At 39.8% G+C, this 17,817-nt stretch overlaps 1 protein-coding gene across 1 annotated transcript in view; it reads left to right on the forward strand.

Annotated features, from left to right (window-relative positions):
• Positions 1-424: 424 nt before the first annotated feature.
• Positions 425-17,817, forward strand: part of exoc1l (exocyst complex component 1 like) — a 30,607-nt gene continuing 13,214 nt past the window's right edge. Inside the window, exons 1-2 of the mRNA XM_059989945.1 lie at positions 425-548; positions 692-822. Of these exons, the coding sequence (XP_059845928.1) occupies positions 425-548; positions 692-822 (255 nt within the window). The remainder of the gene's footprint in view (positions 549-691; positions 823-17,817) is intronic.

The following is a 17,817-nucleotide window of genomic DNA, read 5'->3' on the forward strand; positions in this document are numbered from 1 at the left end:
GTCAGTCAGTTAATACAGACTGTTGGCAGCCCCCGTTTACACGGCTCAGGTCTGGAAATGGGTTAGGATACTTGGGCATCTGTCAGTCCACTTTCAGTTTCTGTCTCTGCTTGGACTGGCCTCTGCTTGGTTTTGACAATCGATGTATAATCTCAGGTTACGGACTGCCCTCCCAAACAAACATTTTAAACAATCCACAGACTCATTACTTCACTGTCCAGAATTTAATGGATTGTTAATGGGTCTCATCACTTCAAAGTGCAGTACGTTTAGTCTCCTCTTTTTTCCCCAAGCCAATACAATTTTATGTATAGCGCTCAGCACGCTCTTAACTACAACTCCTTTGAATGTGTTAAATATAGTAAAATGTATCTTTCTCGCCGAAGCATAAGGACAGTGCCAAATCATTTTACTTGTAATAGAAATGACATCCGTAAGGAAGGCAACACTTCAAGAGAATGTTTTTGGTCCAAAAGGAGAACGTTTGATCCACATTCTGCCAATTCAGGTATCCGAAGAAAATGAAGATTACGTCTTGTGCATTACAGGTAGTCAATGAAACAAAGCAATGTCTTACTATCTAATCACATTAAATCCTTTCATTGCGCAATGATTTATGGATCTGTTAAACTATTGCAAGATTCGATGTTATAACTTTCTCTGCAACATGTCTTCTTTTTAAAAATTTTAGTCACCAGAGATAAGGAGGTGCATATCACTTTTCTAAAAGTCTTAAATCATGGCCTTAAAGAGACATTCGTAACTCAGGAGGTCTGGCACTTGGACGATCTAACACTGGTGGATGGAAAAGATGCAACTTCAGTAAGCTTTACATTTCTTATCCATTCCTATCTTGTTTCAAAGAGTTGTCCCTTGTTCTTGGTGGAAAGGGGTTAAGAAAGTAAAATGTAGCAAATAACCATGAATAAATATTAATATAGTAATCTAAATCTGGCACACCTAAGGCTGCTTGATTTTAGTGTAAACTAGAATATCATGATATTATGTATACCTCATGTACTTTGGTTAATTATTTTGTCAGTGGTGTCTATTTACAATAGGTGTGTACCATTTCTTACACAAGTGGCTAATGTTGATAATGTAGAATGCAGGTCTGTTCAATTTTCTATGGTGATTTTCTGAAAACCTGTGAGAAATAATCTCCATAAAACAGGTAGAAATACAGCAGCAAATAATTTCAAATGACAGAATTAGATATCAGGAAGATATGTTTTAAGTCATCAAAGTGTGTTTTGGGAATTGGTAGGCAACAACACAAACACAAGTGGCATAATTTCTTGTTTTTAACAATCAGTTAACAACAAACTGTCATTCAGATGTACAATTGTATGTTATTAACATCAGCTAGCATAGTCTATCAAAGTAATTCATACTAAAAAGGGTCATATTACCAAGGTTATAGCTCTTTAATGTATTTGTTGTAGGATCAGCGGAACATTACCTACAATAAAGAAATTATTATAACAGAATTTACAATATAACAATTCTGCTTTATTTGTGAAGGCAGATCAGCTCCATCATACTGTGACAAAGATTGAGATAATATTTGTAAAAAAGTTGCTTTATTTAGAAGAAGTATTTTTTTATCTTAAAATTTCTGTTAGCATTATGTCATTCTAGAGGCTGAACTATTTAAAATATTGTTCTGTATATATTTGGATTTATTAATTCAACATTTTGAAATGAAATAAACTGATTTAGTAATTGAATTTTCAGTAGAGTACTGATCAATGCAATTATATAGCAATGTAATATTTTATATTCTTATTGGGATCTATGCATCTATAGTGACAATTCCTATTGCAAAAGGAACAGCTTCTAACAGGAAGTAAATTGGAGTTCACTGTGTATGAAGATATTCATTATTTTTATTCTGTAATATTTATTGCTGATTTTTCAGATGTGTTATATTGCTGTTTTAATAACTTGCTTATTGAGTTCAAAGATTGCATATCTTAAGAATGCTTCAACGATTATCTCAAAGTTTATGTACAGTGTGATGTATTGGAATGGAAATTGTTAGGTACTCTACTTTTTCCTGTTTAATGAAGGTTGCTTTGCAATGCAGAAAACAATTAATTTTTAGCAAATAATATTTAAGTTACCAGCATGTTTTCAGAAAAGGAGAAGTTTTATGCACGAGGAATTAACAATTGAAATGGATTTCTTTTCAATTCAAAGATGGGGACTGAAGGGATATTTAATTGGGACTGACCTAGACAGCATGAAATGGAACTATCTCAGTAGAATGGTCAATAACCAGCTGACATGGGTTGATGAAACTGTTACAAGTATTAGAGGGGAGCTTTGGAAATCTCATTTAATCCAAAGGGTGGTGGGAGACTTTAAGTCACCACCTGAAAGGGGAATGAAGGCAGAAGCCCTTATTTTACTTACTTCTTTATACTTTACTTCAATATCCAAATGATTATTACCATTGGGCACACTATTGAGCACTCCCACAAGAAGTAGGGTCCATCATCAAGGACCCCCATCATTAAGGTCATGCTCTCTTCTCGCTGCCATCATCAGGAAAAAGGTACAGGAGCCTCCAGTCCCAACCACCAGGTTCAGGAATAGTTACTACCATACAAATAACCGGCTCCTGAGCCAGCATGGATGGTTTCACTGACCCCAACACTGAAATGAATCCACAAGCTACAGGTTCACGTCCAAGCACTCTACAACTCATGGGCTCAGCATTATTTATCTGTATGTCTATCTATCTTTTTTTTTGCTCGATTTGTCTTCTTCTGCACATTGGTTGTTTATCAATCTTTATTCATGTATAGTTTTCATAAATTCTGTGTTTCTTTATTTTTCTGTAAGTGCCTGCAAGAAGATGAATCTCAACATATGTGACAAACACACTATTTGAAAATAAATTTACTTTGTCTTTGAAAAACTAGAACCAGGAGAAATATGCATCAAGTACTAGGAAGTGGAATTATTCTCAAACACCCTATCCTGCCAGACATCCAAAAATGCATGCTCAATATTTTAACGGCAATTTCTTCTTCTCCGACATCAGATTTCTAAATGGTCCATGAACACGACCTCACTATTCCTCTTTTACTTCCTATTGTAACTTAAAGCAATTTTTAATTTCTTGCACAGTTCTGCTGCCACAAAACATCAAATGTTGTGATATATGTCAGTGATAATTACAGAAAGATAGACACAGAAAACCTACAGCATAAAACAGGCCCTCTGGCCCACAAAGCTGTGCCAAACATGACCTTACCTCAGAACTACCTAGACTTACCCATAGCTTATTTTTCTAAGCTCCATGTATCCATCCAGGAGTCTCTTAGTTAACCTGATTCTGTTTCTGATGGGCTGAATGGTCTTCATCTGTACCATCACTTCCTATAATTCTGTAAACATGTTTTCAACCACTTTCTCTGCCAGGGGTTTTCAGCAAGTTCTTGTGTTTAGATTCTAAATACTGGATTTTGCTTTTGTCCAACTTGGTTGCTGGATATTTCTTCTCTAGTTTTTGCAAGCTATCAGTAGTCAGCCTAGAGGAGGGAAAATATTCAGAGGTAAATCCCTAATGTAGAGAGGCATTTGATTTGGGATGACATCGTGAGTTGCAAAAGAGGTATCTAAGCTGTAGTTTTTCTTTCAAATTGCTGGCTGTAAAGCCATGAGACATGCTGAGTTTCAGACAAGCTGTTACCTAATTACAAGTTCTTGCTATCACACACCCATTATACATTAATTATCTAATTAATTCCAATATGTTCATTTATTTCTTTGAGAAAATTTGTGTGTGTGTGTGGAAGTGAGGTGCCAATCATTGTGTGAATCTTAACCTTCCAAAATTGATGAGGTAGGACAGAAAAAATGTAAAAAATTTAAACAATTTTCTACTAAAGTTAAATCACTACTGGATTTAATGAACGTAGGATGAGAAATGAGCGATGATTCCACTCTGTGATGGTAAAAATTCCATTTAAAAATTATAAAAGACAGCAGCCTTAGAGTTAATCTGTTGGGCAGGTTTTATCGTAACCTTCAGAAACCTTTAATAGGAACTTTAACCTAATGTCAGTGAAAAAAGGCTGCCAGCATTAATCTTATCTATCATCATCATCATTATGTCCTGTTTATTTATTAAGATAAAGCACAGAGTAGGCGCTTCTGGCCCTTCGAGTCATGCACCCAGAAGTCCCTCAATTTAATCCTAGCTTAATTATGGGACAACTTACAATGACCAATTAACCTACCAAGTGGTATGTGCTTAGACTGTAGGTGGAAACCAAAGAACCTGAAGGAAATCCACATGGTCAAGGGGAGAATGTACAAACTTCTTACAGGCAGCTGTGGGGTTCTACAGGTGTGATATGATGTGAACGATCATGATCTCCATGACCACGATTGGTCCTGGAATTTTTTCTCCAGAAGTGCTTTGCCATTGCCTTCTTCTGGGCAGTGTCTTTACAAGATAGGCCATTATCAATTGTCTGCCAGGTGTCAGCGGCTGCATAAGCAAGACTCATGATTTGCACCAGCTGCTCGTACGACCATCCACCACCTCTTCCCTTGGTTTCACCTCATTTGGGTGGCTAAGCAGGTGCAATACCTCATCCTGCAGGCTAGTAGAGGGAAGGAGCATCTTGTACCTGCTTTAATAGAGCCATATCTCCACCCCACCACCCAATCTATACCCCTCATAATTTTGTATACCTCTGTCAAATCGCTTCTCATTCTCCTATGCTCCAGGGAATAAAGTCCAAGCCTATATATGGAAGAGGCTTCCAAGACCCAGAGGTAAAGGAAATTGAGGGTGGTGTTGTGCTTTAACACAATTTGTGGCAGTTGGGACAGGAGGATTTTTCTCCAACCTTACCCTTTTACACTGGGTAGGACACAAAAGATAAATTGATCATCTCTTCTGATATAGATTCTTTCACCCTGGGGTTAAACTTTGTACCACACCTCAGACTGAATACTAATCCTGATCTGAGTTACAGAGTAAACTGACCAGACTTGCGAACTTTGAAAACTACCTCTGTGTCCCCTTTATCACTTTCATTTTGCCACTGGGAGCAGAAGGATACAATCACATTCACAGAGCACTACAACATAGAAGAGCCTCTTTGGCACAACTGGTCCTTTCCAAACTATTGTACTGTCTAATCCCATTGACCCATAACCAGACCAAAGCCCTCCATACCCCTTCCATACATGTGCTTATCTAAAATATTGAAATTGAACCCATATCCACCACTTCTACTGATATCTCGTCCCTTATTTTCACCACTCTCTGAGTGAAGAGGATCCCCCTCATGTTCCCTTTAAACATTTCATCTTTCACCCTTAAACTATGATCTCTAGTTCTACTCTCACCCAATATCAGTGGAAAATGCCTGCTTGCATTTACCTTGTCTATACCCCTCATAATTTGTATACCCACAGGATGGTTGGAAGCTACTGCAGAGTTCTCACCTTCCAAATGGATGTCAACTCAGGTTTACACTGTGTGGGTATCTCACAAACTAAAGAAGTGGGTCTTGTGAAGTTCAGAGTTCAAAGTTCAAATTAAATTTATTATCAAAGCTCGATGACCTTCGTCTGGTCAGGGAGAGCGAGAAGGTGATAGAAAGGAGTTATATGCAGGTAGTCACACTGGGGCCATGGGAGACAGATAAGTGGGTCACAGTCAGGAAGGGGAAGGGGAAGAGTCAGGTACTAGAGAGTACCCCTGTGGCTGTCGCCCTGAACAGTAAGTACTCCTGTTTGAGTACTGTTTGCGGGGGACAGCCTGCCTGGAGGAAACGACAGTAGCTGTGCCTCTGGCACAGAGTCTAGCCCTGTGGCTCAGAAGGGTAGGGAAAGGAAGAGAAAGTCAGTAGTGATAGGGGACTCTATAGTTAGAAGGTTCAGACAGGTAATTCTGTGGATGCAGGAAAGAAACTTGGATGCTGGTTTGCCTCCCAGGTGTTAGGATCTGGGATGTTTTAGATCGCGTCCACAATATCCTGAAGTGCAAGCGAGAACAGCCAGAGGTTGTGGTACATATTGGTACCAATGACATACAGTAGGTAGGAAAAGGGAAGAGGTCCTGAAAACAGACTACAGGGAGGCTGGAAGGAAGTTAAGAAGCAGGACCGTAAAAGTAGTAATCTCGGGATTACTGCCTGTGCCATGTGACAGTAAGCATAGGAATAGAATGAAGTGGAGGACAAATGCATGGCTGAAGGATTGGGGCATGGGGCAGATTTCTGGACCATTGGGACCTCTTTTGGGGCAGGTGTGACCTATACAAAAGGACGGGTTGCACTTGAATTCCAGCGGGACCAATATCCTGGCGGGGAGGTTTGCTAAGGCGATGTGTCTATTTTAGCACAAGGAGTATCATGAACAAAGCGGATGAGCTTAGAACGTGGATCAATACATGGAGCTATGATGTGGTGGCCATAACAGAGACATGGATGGCTCAGGGGCAGGAATGGTTACTTCAAGTGCCGGGTTTTAGATGTTTCAGAAAGGACAGGGAGGGAGATAAAAGAGGTGGGGGCGTGTCACTGTTGTCAGGGCTGCAGAAAAGGTGGATGTCATGGAGGGATTGTCTACAGAGTCTCTGTGGGTGGAGGTTAGGAACAGGAAGGGGTCAATAACTACTGGGTGTTTTTATAGGCCTCCCAATAGTAACAGGAATATCAAGGAGAAGATAGGGAAACAGATCCTGGAAAAGTGCAATAATAACAGAGGTGTTGTGGTGGGAGATTTTAATTTCCCAGATTTTGATTGGCATCTCCCTAGAGTAAGGGGTTTAGATAGAGTGGAGTTTGTTAGGTGTGTTCAGGAAGGTTTATTGACACAATATGTAGATAAGCCTACAAGAATAAAGTTTATACTTGATCTGATATTGGGAAATGAACCTAGTCAGGTGTCAGATCTCTCACTGGGAGAGTATTTTGGAGATAGTGATCATAATTCTATCTCCTTTGGAATATCTCCAATATACCATTGGAGAGAGATAGAAACAGACGAGTTAGAGAAGTGTTTAATTGGAGTAAGGGGAATTATGAGGCTATCAGGCAGGAACTTGGAGGCTTAAATTGGGAACAGACGTTCTCAGGCAAAGGTATGAAAGAAATGTGGCAAAGGTTTAGGGAATATTTGTGTGGAGTTCTGCATATATAAGTTCCAATGAGACCGGGAAATTATGGTAGGGGACAGGAACCGTGAAGTACAAAGTCTGTAATAAATCTAGTCAAGAAAAAATAAAAGCTTACAAAAGATTCAGAGAGCTAGGTGATGTTAGAAATCTAGAAGATTATAAGGCTAACAGGAAGGATTTTAAGAAGGAAATTAGGAGAGCTAGAAGGGGCCATGAGAAGGCCTTGATTGGCAGGATTAAGGAAAACCCCAAGGGATTAAGGAAAACTCCAATGCATTCTACAAGTATGTGAAGAGCAAGAGGGTAAGACATGAAAGAATAGGACATATCAAGTGTGACAGTGGGAGAGTTAGCATGGAATCAGAGGAAATAGCAGAGGTACTTAATGAATACAGTACTTTACTTCAGTATTCACTATGGAAAAGGATCTTGGTGACGGTAATGATGACTTGCAGCAGACTGAAAAGCTTAAGCATGTAGATATTAAGAAAGAGGATGTGCTGGAGCTTTTGGAAAGCACCAAGTTGGATCAGTCGCTGGGCCTGGATGAGATGTACCCCAGCTTACTGTGGGAGGTGAAGAATGCGATTACTGAACCTCTGATGATGATCTTTGCTTCATCAATGGGGATGGGCGATGTGCCAGAGGTTTGAAGGGTGGCGGATGTTGTTCCTTAATTCAAAAAAGGGAGTAGAGATAGCCCAGGAAATTATAGACCAGTGAGTCTTACTTCAGTGGTTGATAAGTTGATGGAGAAGATCCTGAGAGGCAGGATTTATGAACATTTGGAGAGGTATAATATGATTAGGAACAGTCAGCATTGCTTTGTCAAAGGCAGATCATGCCTTACGAGCTCCATTGAAATTTTTGAGGATGTAACTAAACACGTTGATGAAGGAAGAGCAGTAGATGTAGTGTATATGGATTTCATCAAGGCATTTGATAAAGTACCTCATGCAAGGCTTATAGAGAAAGTAGGGAGGCATGGGATCCAAGGGGACATCGCTTTGTGGATCTAGAACTGGCTTGCCCACAGAAGGCAAAGAGTGGTTGTAGACAGGTCATATTCTGCATGGAGTTCGATGACCAGTGGTGTGCCTCAGAGATCTGTTCTGGGACCCTTACTCTTCATGATTTTTGTAAATGACCTGGTTGAGGAAGTGGATGGATGGGTTAGTAGGTTTTCTGATGACACAAAGGCTGGGGGTGTTGTGGATAAAGTGGAGGGCTGCCAGAGGTTACAACAGGACATTGATAGGATGCAAAACTGCGCTGAGAAATGGCAGATGGAGTTCAACCCAGATGTGTTAAGTGGTTCATTTTGGTAGGTCAAATATAATGGCAGTGTGGAGGATCAGAGAGATCTTGGGGTCTGAGTCCATAGGACGCCCAAAGCAGCTGCGCAGGTTGACTCTGTGGTTAAGAAGGCACATGGTGTGTTGGGCCTCATCAATCATGGAATTTAGGAGCTGAGAGGTAATGTTGTAGCTATATAGGACCCTGGTCACACCCAACTTGGAGTAGTGTGCTCAGTTCTAGTCGCCTCACTATAAGAAGGATGTGAAAACAGTAGACAGGGTGCAGAGGAGATTTACAAGGATGTAAACTGGATTGAAGAGCATGCCTTCTGAAGATAGGTTGAGTGAACTTGGCCTTTTCTCCTTGGAGCAACGGAGGATGAGAGGTGACCTGATAGAGGTGTATAAGATGATGAGAGGTGACCTGATAGAGGTGTATAAGATGATGAGAGGCAATGATTGTGTGGATAGTCAGAGGCCTTTTTCCAGGGCTGAAATAGCTGCCACAAGAGGACAATACACGCAGAATGCTGGTGGTATGCAACAGGCCAAGCATGATCTACAGGAAGAAGTACAGTCGATGTTTTGGGTCAAGACCCTTCGTCAGGACTAACTGAAAGAATTGATGGTAAGAGATTTGAAAGTGGGATGGAGGGGGAGATCCGAAATGATAGAAGAAGACAGGAGGGGGAGCGATAAAGCTAAGAGCTGGAAAGTTGATTGACAAAAGGGATACACAGCTGGAGAAGGGAGAGGATCATGGGATGACAGGCCTAGGGAGAAAGAAAGTGGGAGGGGAGCACCAGAGGGAGATGGAGAGCAGGCTAGGAATGATTGTGAGAGGGACAGAGAGAGAAATAAATAGATAGATAGATAGATAGATAGATAGATAGATAGATAGATAGATAGATAGATAGATAGATAGATAGATAGATAGATAGATAGATAGATAGATAAATAGATATATAGATAAATAAGGGATGGGGTAAGAAGGGGAGGAGGGACATTAATGGAAGTTAGAGAAATCAATATTCATGCGATCAGGTTGGAGGCTACCCAGCCGGTATATAAGGTGTTGTTCCTCCAACCTGAGTTTGGATTCATTTTGACAGTCAAGGAGGTCATGGATAGACATATCGGAATGGGAATGGGACATGGAATTAAAATGTGTAGCCACTGGGAGATCTGTTTTCTCTGGCAGACAGGTTTAAAGTGCTTGTGAGTAGGTACAGAGGAGGTTTCAGGAGTAAGTTTTTTGCGCAGACCGTGATGAGTGCTTGGAATGGGCTGCCAGCGTCTGTGGTGGAGGAGGATATGATAGCTTTTTGGATAGCTACATGGAGCTTAGTGTAATAGAGGGCTTTGGGTAACCCTAGTAATTTCTAAGGTAGGGACATATTCGGCACAATTTTGTGGGCTGAAAGGCCTGTATTGTGTTGTAGGTTTTCTATGTTTCTATGTTTCTATAAATGTTCATCCATTTCCTCTTGCGGGCATACTCAATAAATCCAATAACCATAATAGAGTCAATGAAAGACCACATTAACAGGGCAAGCAAAAGAGTGTGCAAATACAAAACGGAAGAAGAAAAATAGAGATAATAAATAAATAAACAAACAAACAAGCAAGCAAGCAAGCGAGCAAGCAATAAATATCAATACCATGAGGTGAAGAATCCTAACAAGTGAGTCCTTAGGTTGTGGGAGCAGTTCAGTGTTGGGGCAAGTGAAGCTGTGTGAAATCTCCTAAAGTTGATTCTTTTCCCTTTCTCTCTTGACTCAATAGTTGTTAGCAAGCTCGAACTTAGATTGTAATGGTACTTCAGTTCTATCAAGCAAGCACTCTATTTCTGAACTGGAAATATTTTGGATTGGATACCAAACTCAACATCAACACTAGCTTCCTTTTCCAAAAGCTTACTTCTAGAAAGCATTATAGGGCTAGTAAAACAAAAAAAACTTCATGCCACCTTAAAAGTTTCTTTCCCCAGGCATTTAATCTGATTAACCATTATAGGTAGCCTCTACAGGCCCCCATCTATCCATCACCTCAGTCACTCCATTGCCCTTTATCTACTTTAAACCACGTTTTATAGTGCAGTTTATACTGTAAATACACAGCGGCATTTAACCCATACACATTTTATTCCATATTTGTATATCTAATGTTATTTTTATATAATTCATTATTCTTTATAATTGTTGAATGTTATTTTTTTTGTTGCTTGTAGTGTCAACACTCCACAGCAAGTCCTAATACATGTAAACATATATGGAGAATAAAAATAACCCTTGATCCTTGATGAAAGCTTCTGGCTAAGAATAAATGATTACCAACCCATCATTAGAGTCTTAAAGCACAGAAACAGGCCATTGGGCCCATCTGGCCCATGCTGAACTGTTATTCTGTCTAGTCCCATCAACTTGCACCTGGACCATAACGCTCCATATCGCTCCCATCCATGTACTTATATTCTTAAATGTTCTCTTAAATTTAAGAGAAACTTCTTAAAAAACTTCTCTTAAATGTTGCAATCGAACACGTACCGTTACTTTGCACTCACTGCACTCCCTTAGAACCATAGATCAATAGAACATTACAGCACAGAAACAGGCCTTTTGGCCCTTCTTGGCTGTGCTGAATCATTTTTCTGCCTAATCCCATTGACCTGCACCTGGCCCATATCCCTCCGTACACCTCTCATCCATGTACCTGTCCAAGTGTTTCTTAAATGTTAAAAGTGAGCCCACATTTACCACTTCAACTGGCAGCTCATTCCACAGCCCCACCACCCTCTGCGTGAAGAAGACCCCCCCCCAATGTTCCATTTAAACTTTTCCCCCTTCACCTTAACCCATGTTCTCTGTTTTTTTTTCCTTGTAAGCCTTCTCTGCACTCTTCCAATCTTATTAATATCCTTCCTGTAATTCAGTGATCAAAACTGCACACAATACTCCAAATTCGGCCTCACCGATGCCTCGCCATAATATTCCAACTCTTACACTCAATATTTTGATTTATAAAGATGTTTCCCTTAAAAGTTTCATCTCTCATTATTAACCCTCAATCTCTAGTTCTTATATCACCCAAACTCAGTGGAAAAAAGCCTGATTGCGTTAATCCTTCATAATTTTGTGTACCTCTCACTCTCATAACATCACTAAAGACGCATCCCATCCTGGACACTGTTCAATCCCCTGCCATCTGAAAGGAAATACAGTAAGACTGTATACAAAATATAATAGTGAATAAATACAATATAATTGTTCTATTATAATTATGTTATAATTATGATATATAATAATAGTTATATAATAATATAAATATAATATGATAGTAAATAAATACAAAGACAGTAAGACTGAAGAACAGTTTCTTCCTAAAGGCTGTTGTGCAGCTGAATAATGCTATCCCCTGGCTTACCAAAGGCCTTTGAGTGTTACAGACTATGAAAGTCACATGTTGAATGTAAATATGGGATTTTTTAAAATTAAGCTTTACCACATGCATTGTAAGTATCTGATTTGCACAGACTGGAGTAACACCACAATCTCGTTACCTTAAGCAAAGACAATAAGGTTTTATTCTACTCCCATTCTCCTATGTTCCATGGAAAAAATTCCAAATCCAGTCAGCCTTCCCCTAAAGCTCAGGTCCACAAGCCCCGGTAAAATCCTTGTAAATTTTCTGTGTACTCTTTCAATCTTAGTGATATTTTTCCTGTCGGTTGGAACTTTAAACAAGCAGCGAGAACTATTCTAAACTTTTAATTTTACATTTCAGTTTTACTAGGGCATAACTTTAAGGTGATTGAAAGAAAGTATAGGGAGGGATATCAGAAGTAGGTTTCTCCTTAATACAGACCAGGATAGGTGTGTGGAATACCGTGCCAGGGTGGTGATAAAGGCAGATACATTAGGAAGATTTAAGAAACTTAAATAGGCACATAAATGAATGAAAAATGAAGAGCTACGAAGGGAAAAGTGTAGATTGATCTTGGAGTAAGTTAAACGGTTGGCACGGTGCTGTAGTGTTTTATGTAAACTTAATGTGACTACCTTATATCACCTGTAATAACAATTGCCTTATGTCAGGATGACACTGTTATAAATGAGCCTATTAGGAAATTTATTTGCAAGAAGAGCTATATGGTGCATCTCAGAAAATATAAAAAGAGCCATCTGCTTGATAGCATACATTGAAATTGTGACAGCCCAGCAGAAAACAAATCCTCAGGTACACTTTCAGAATCAGAATCACTTCCATTTCAACTAATGGTTTAGCATTTCAAGAAATATCAGGATGGGAACTTGAATTGCCAAGGCAGAGAAAGTATGGATCAAATATTGGTAAATGGGATGACACTGGCCATGGACAAGGGTCTGTTTGTCTGCTGAAATATTTTATGAAAATGCTTTACTGAAATTACATATTTTCTCTCTCTCTGTGCTCTCTGCCTCTTTCTCTCTTTCTCTGCTCTCTGTCCCTCTCTCTCTGTGTCTTTTTCTCTCCCACACCCTTTCCTTTTTCCTCTCCCTCTCCCTCTCCCTCACTCTTTCCCACCCCCATACTTCTCCCTCTCCCTCTCACTCCTGCTCTTCCTCTCCAGCACTCTTTCCTGCTCCCTTTTTCCCATCCTGTCTCTCTCTCTCTCTCCCTCTTTCTCAACTATCCCACATGTGTGAGAAAAAGGAAGGCTCTGCGGTAATCTCTTGGCAATCTTTAAAATCATTAATAGGTTGTGTAGATTTGAGAGGAAATTTGTCCATTTGTGGCCAAGGTGAGAATCAAGGCTGTAAGTATAAATTAATCATGATTGAATCCAGTGGGGAATTCAATACAAAGCCTCTTTACTTTGATGTTGGTTAGAATGCTACCACAAGGAGAGATTAAAGTGATTGGCATGGATGAATTTAAGAGAATGATGGAAACAATAAATTCAAACAATGATTCAAACTGAAGGTTGTGTTATTGTGGTTAGATTAAGAATGAAGAGGGAGGGTTTAGTACAAGGGTTTCCAACTTGGGGTCCACAGACTCCTTTCTTAATGGTATTGGTCCATGGTGTAAAGGAACCACTGCTTTAGGGCATAAATAGGGATCTTTTAAATTTAACAACTTCTTCTTGTGCTGCTAAATTTGTACAATAAGACATAAACTATTTATGGTAGACCATTCCATGAAAACAACTTCTGGAGCCAAGCTTCATAACTTAGATCACATTACAGAAGACCATCAGAAGTAGGGGCAGTAGGAAGTAGAGCCGATAACTTACAGCTCTGGTGTCCCAGGTCCTGACTTCTTGCCTTGTGTGCATCGAGTCTGCATGCTCTCCTTGTGACTGTTTCCTATTATAGCACACGGACGTATGGTTTGGTAAGTCAATTAGCCATTGTGAGTTTCCTGCTGTACAGCAACTGGCAGAATGCGGAGGGTTGGGATTGATGGGAACATGGGGAAGTAACAAATAGGACTTTTGTTGAAGTTTGTTTGATTGTGAGCATAGACCCAGTGAGCCGAAGAAACAGTTTCTCTGTTATATGACTCTGTTGTGCACCGTATGGAGCTTATTTTGTTCTTTTCACTTTACCTGCAAATAGTCTCTCCAAATCAATTTTGAGAGTTCCTGTCTGATGCCATGAAAATTAGTCTTTCTTCAATTTAGGACTTTCACTTAAAGATGCAACTTAAAGTTGAAGTTTTATAAGACATTTGGAGTATTGTGTGCTGTTTTATTCATCTACCTACAGGAAAGATGTAAATAAGACTGAAAGAGAACAGAGAAAATTTACAACAGCATTGTGAGTACTGGAGGACCAGCACTTTAAGGACAGATTGAATAGGTTAGAACTCTATTCTCCAGAACGTGGAAGACTGGGGGGAGATTTAATAGAAGCATACAAAACTAAGAAGGGTACAGATAGGGTAAATGCAAGCAGGCTTTTTCCACTGAACTTGGATAGGTCTATAATTAGAGGTCATGGGTTAATGGTGCAATGTGAAATGTTTAAGGGGAAAACGCCTTCACTCAGAGGTGGTGAAAGTGTGGAATGAGCTGCTAGCACAGGTGGTGAATGCAATTTTGATATCAACCTTTAAGAGAAGTTTGAATAGGTGCATGAAAGGGTGGGGTATGGAGGGCTATGGTCCAGGTGCTGGTCAATGGGACTAGGGAACTTAAATGGTTTGGTAAAGACTAGATGGGCTGAATAGCCTGTCTCTGTGCTATTAAAAGTTTTCTCTGACTCTGTGATTCTACGCAGAGCTGAGCTGAAAAGCAGCAGGTGGAGTTCAGCCCAGAAAAGTATGAAGAGATTCACTTTGGAAGCTTAAGTTTGAAAGCAGAATACAGGATTCTTAATAGTGTGGAGAAACAGAGAGATCAACGTCCATTGATCCATCAAAATTGCCACACAAATTGATAGGGTTGTTAAGAAAGTGTATAATGTGTTGGCCATCAGGGCACTGAGTTCAATAGCCACAAGATAATATTGCAGCTCCATAAAACCCTGGCTAGCCAGCTCGGAATATTATGTTCAATTTTAGTCACCTCATTTTAGGAAGGATGTGGAAGCTTTAGAGAAGATACAGAGGAGATTAAGCAGGATGTTGCCTGGGTTAGAAGCCATGTCTTATGAAAAAAGTTTGAGAGAGGTAGACACAAGAAAATCTGCAGATGCTGGAAATTCAAGCAACACACACAAAATGCTGCAGGAATGTAGCAGGCCAGGCAGCATCTATAGAACAAAGTACAGTTGATGTTTTGGGCCGAGACCCTTCGTTAGGACTCAGTGAGTGAGGTAGAGTTGGTTTGTTTAGAGTGATGGAGGACGAGAGGTGACATGATGGAAGTGTAAAAGATCATAAGAGGCAGATATCAAGTAGAGACCCAGAGTGGAAATGGCTATTATGAGGGGCATAACTTTAAAGTGACTGTAAATGCCAGAGGTTTGTTTTTTATGTGGAATGTGATGGGTGTGTTGTATGCCCTGTCAAGGATAGTAGTAGAAGCAGATACATTAGGAACACTTAAGTGACTCTCAGATATGGTAAATGGATGATAGAAAAATAGAGGGCTATGTAGAATGAAATAGTAGGATTGATCTTAGAGCAGGTTAAAAAGTTGGAACAACATTGTATTGTGCTGTAATGTATTGAGTTCTGTTTTTAAGCACCAGCCCTATCCTTTTCTATGATTACCTTGAGACTGATGGAACTAATAGAATTATGGTCTTATGGTGATATGCCTGAGGCTTTCAGTTTTAGTTTTGGTACAGTTTGTGTGTGTGGACACTAGTCTATTTCAACACTTTGCAGTATTCTTAAATCAAAGACAGAGCATTCTAGAAACATTCACCATGTCAAGTAGCTTCTGTGAAAGGAGAAACAGAGTTAACTTTTCAGGTTGTACATCCTTTTGGTCTGATAAATGGTCTTCAAATTGAAATATCAGAATCAGATTTAATATCATTGGCATATGTCGTGAAATTTGTTGTTATGCAGCAGCAGTTCATTGCAAAACATAATAATGAAAACTGTAAATTATTTGTGTGTGTATATATATATATATATATATATATATACATATATATATATATATACACATACAGTATTGCTAACTACATTTTATTACATCTTGCCATCATATTGAGATTGCAAATCAAAACACAGAAATAGAATTTTCTGGAAACTCCCAGCAGGTGAGGCAGTTTCTGTGAAAAGAGAAGCTAAGCTAATATTAACAGCATGAATAGAATTCAATAGAAGGCATACTGGAGCAAGATATATCAGCTAGTTGGGTGGTGTCAGAGCAACATCTTGTATTCAACGTCAGGAAGACCAGGAACTGATGGTGGATTTCAAAAGGGGTAAGATGAGAGAACACACACCAGTCCTCAGTGAAGGATCAGAAGTGGAAAGAGTGAGCATTTTCAAGTTCCTGGGTGTCAACATCTCTGAGGATCTATCCTGGTCCTAACATATCGATCCAATGAGAAAGAAGGCACGACAGCAGTTATATCTCATTAGGAGTTTGAGGAGATTTGGTATGTCACTCACAAATTTCTATAGATGCGTTGTAGAGAGCAATCTAACTGGCTGCGTCACCGTATGGGGGGTGGGTGGGGGGGTTCTGCAACAAGATTGAAATAAGCTGCAAAAAGTTGTGAACTCAGTCAGCTCCATCGTGGGCAATAGCCCCTCCAGCATCCAGGACATTTTCAGGAGCGATGCCTCAAAAAGGCAGCATCCATCCTTAAGGACCCCAATCACACACGGCATGCTCTCTTCTCAGGGAGGAGGTACAGGAGACTGAATCACTCAGTGATTCAGGAACAGCTTCTTCCCCTCTGCCATCCAATTTCTGAATAGACATTGAACCCATGAACACTACCTCACTACTTGTTTTTCTCTCTATTTCCACTACTCATTTAATTTATACTTATATATATGTATGTATTGTAAAAGATTGTAAAAGAATTTTATCAAATTGTACACGTCTTCTGAGACTAGGTTAATAATTTTGCCCTTTCTTATTGTTACCATCAGAGCGATCAGAGAGGAGGTACAGGAAGCTGAAGGCACACACTCAGTAATTCAGGAACAGCTTCTTCCCCTCTGCTATCATATTTCTAAATAGACAATTAATCTATGTGCACTAACTCACTATATTTTGCTCTCTTTTTGCACTGCTTATTTAAGTTAATTTAATATACACTACTGTGCAAAAGTCTTAAGCAAATATATACATAGCTAGGGTGTCTAAGACTTTTGCCCAGTAGTGTTCTATTTTATGCATTGCACTGTACCTGATAATAATAATAAACCTGATTCTGATATGGGTCTGTATTGTAGACTGGGAGTGGTAAGTGGGCAGGGAGAGCCGGAATATGGTTGGGAAAAAGGGAAGGGAATGGGAAGCACCCGTGCCACCTCCCGCCCTGGCAATACTTCTCTGCCACCTGTTCCACAACCCTCCGGTGGTGTTCCTCTATCACCATTCCCAACATCCTGTGCTCCCGCCAGATTTACAATCTCACTCTCTGCTCCACACTGACGAGTACAGTACTGTGCAAAAGTCTTAGGCATCCAAGCTATATACGCAGGGCGATTGATAAGTTTTTGGCCTAAGGTAGAAGGAATCAATTTCAGAAAGCCTAGCACATTTATTTTTCAACATAGTCTGCTCCTACATTTACACACTTAGTCCAGCAGTCGTGGAGCATACAGATCTTGGACCTCCAGCAAGTGTCCACAGATGGGTTGATTGATAAGTTCTTGGCCTAATGTAGAGGGAGATGAGTAATACAGCTCTCATTACACATGCAGATGCAGTTCAACGCTTTGAGTGATTATGCAGAAAGTTTG

The sequence above is a fragment of the Hypanus sabinus genome, chromosome 15, assembly GCF_030144855.1.
Source record: "Hypanus sabinus isolate sHypSab1 chromosome 15, sHypSab1.hap1, whole genome shotgun sequence".
Classification (NCBI taxonomy): domain Eukaryota; kingdom Metazoa; phylum Chordata; class Chondrichthyes; order Myliobatiformes; family Dasyatidae; genus Hypanus; species Hypanus sabinus.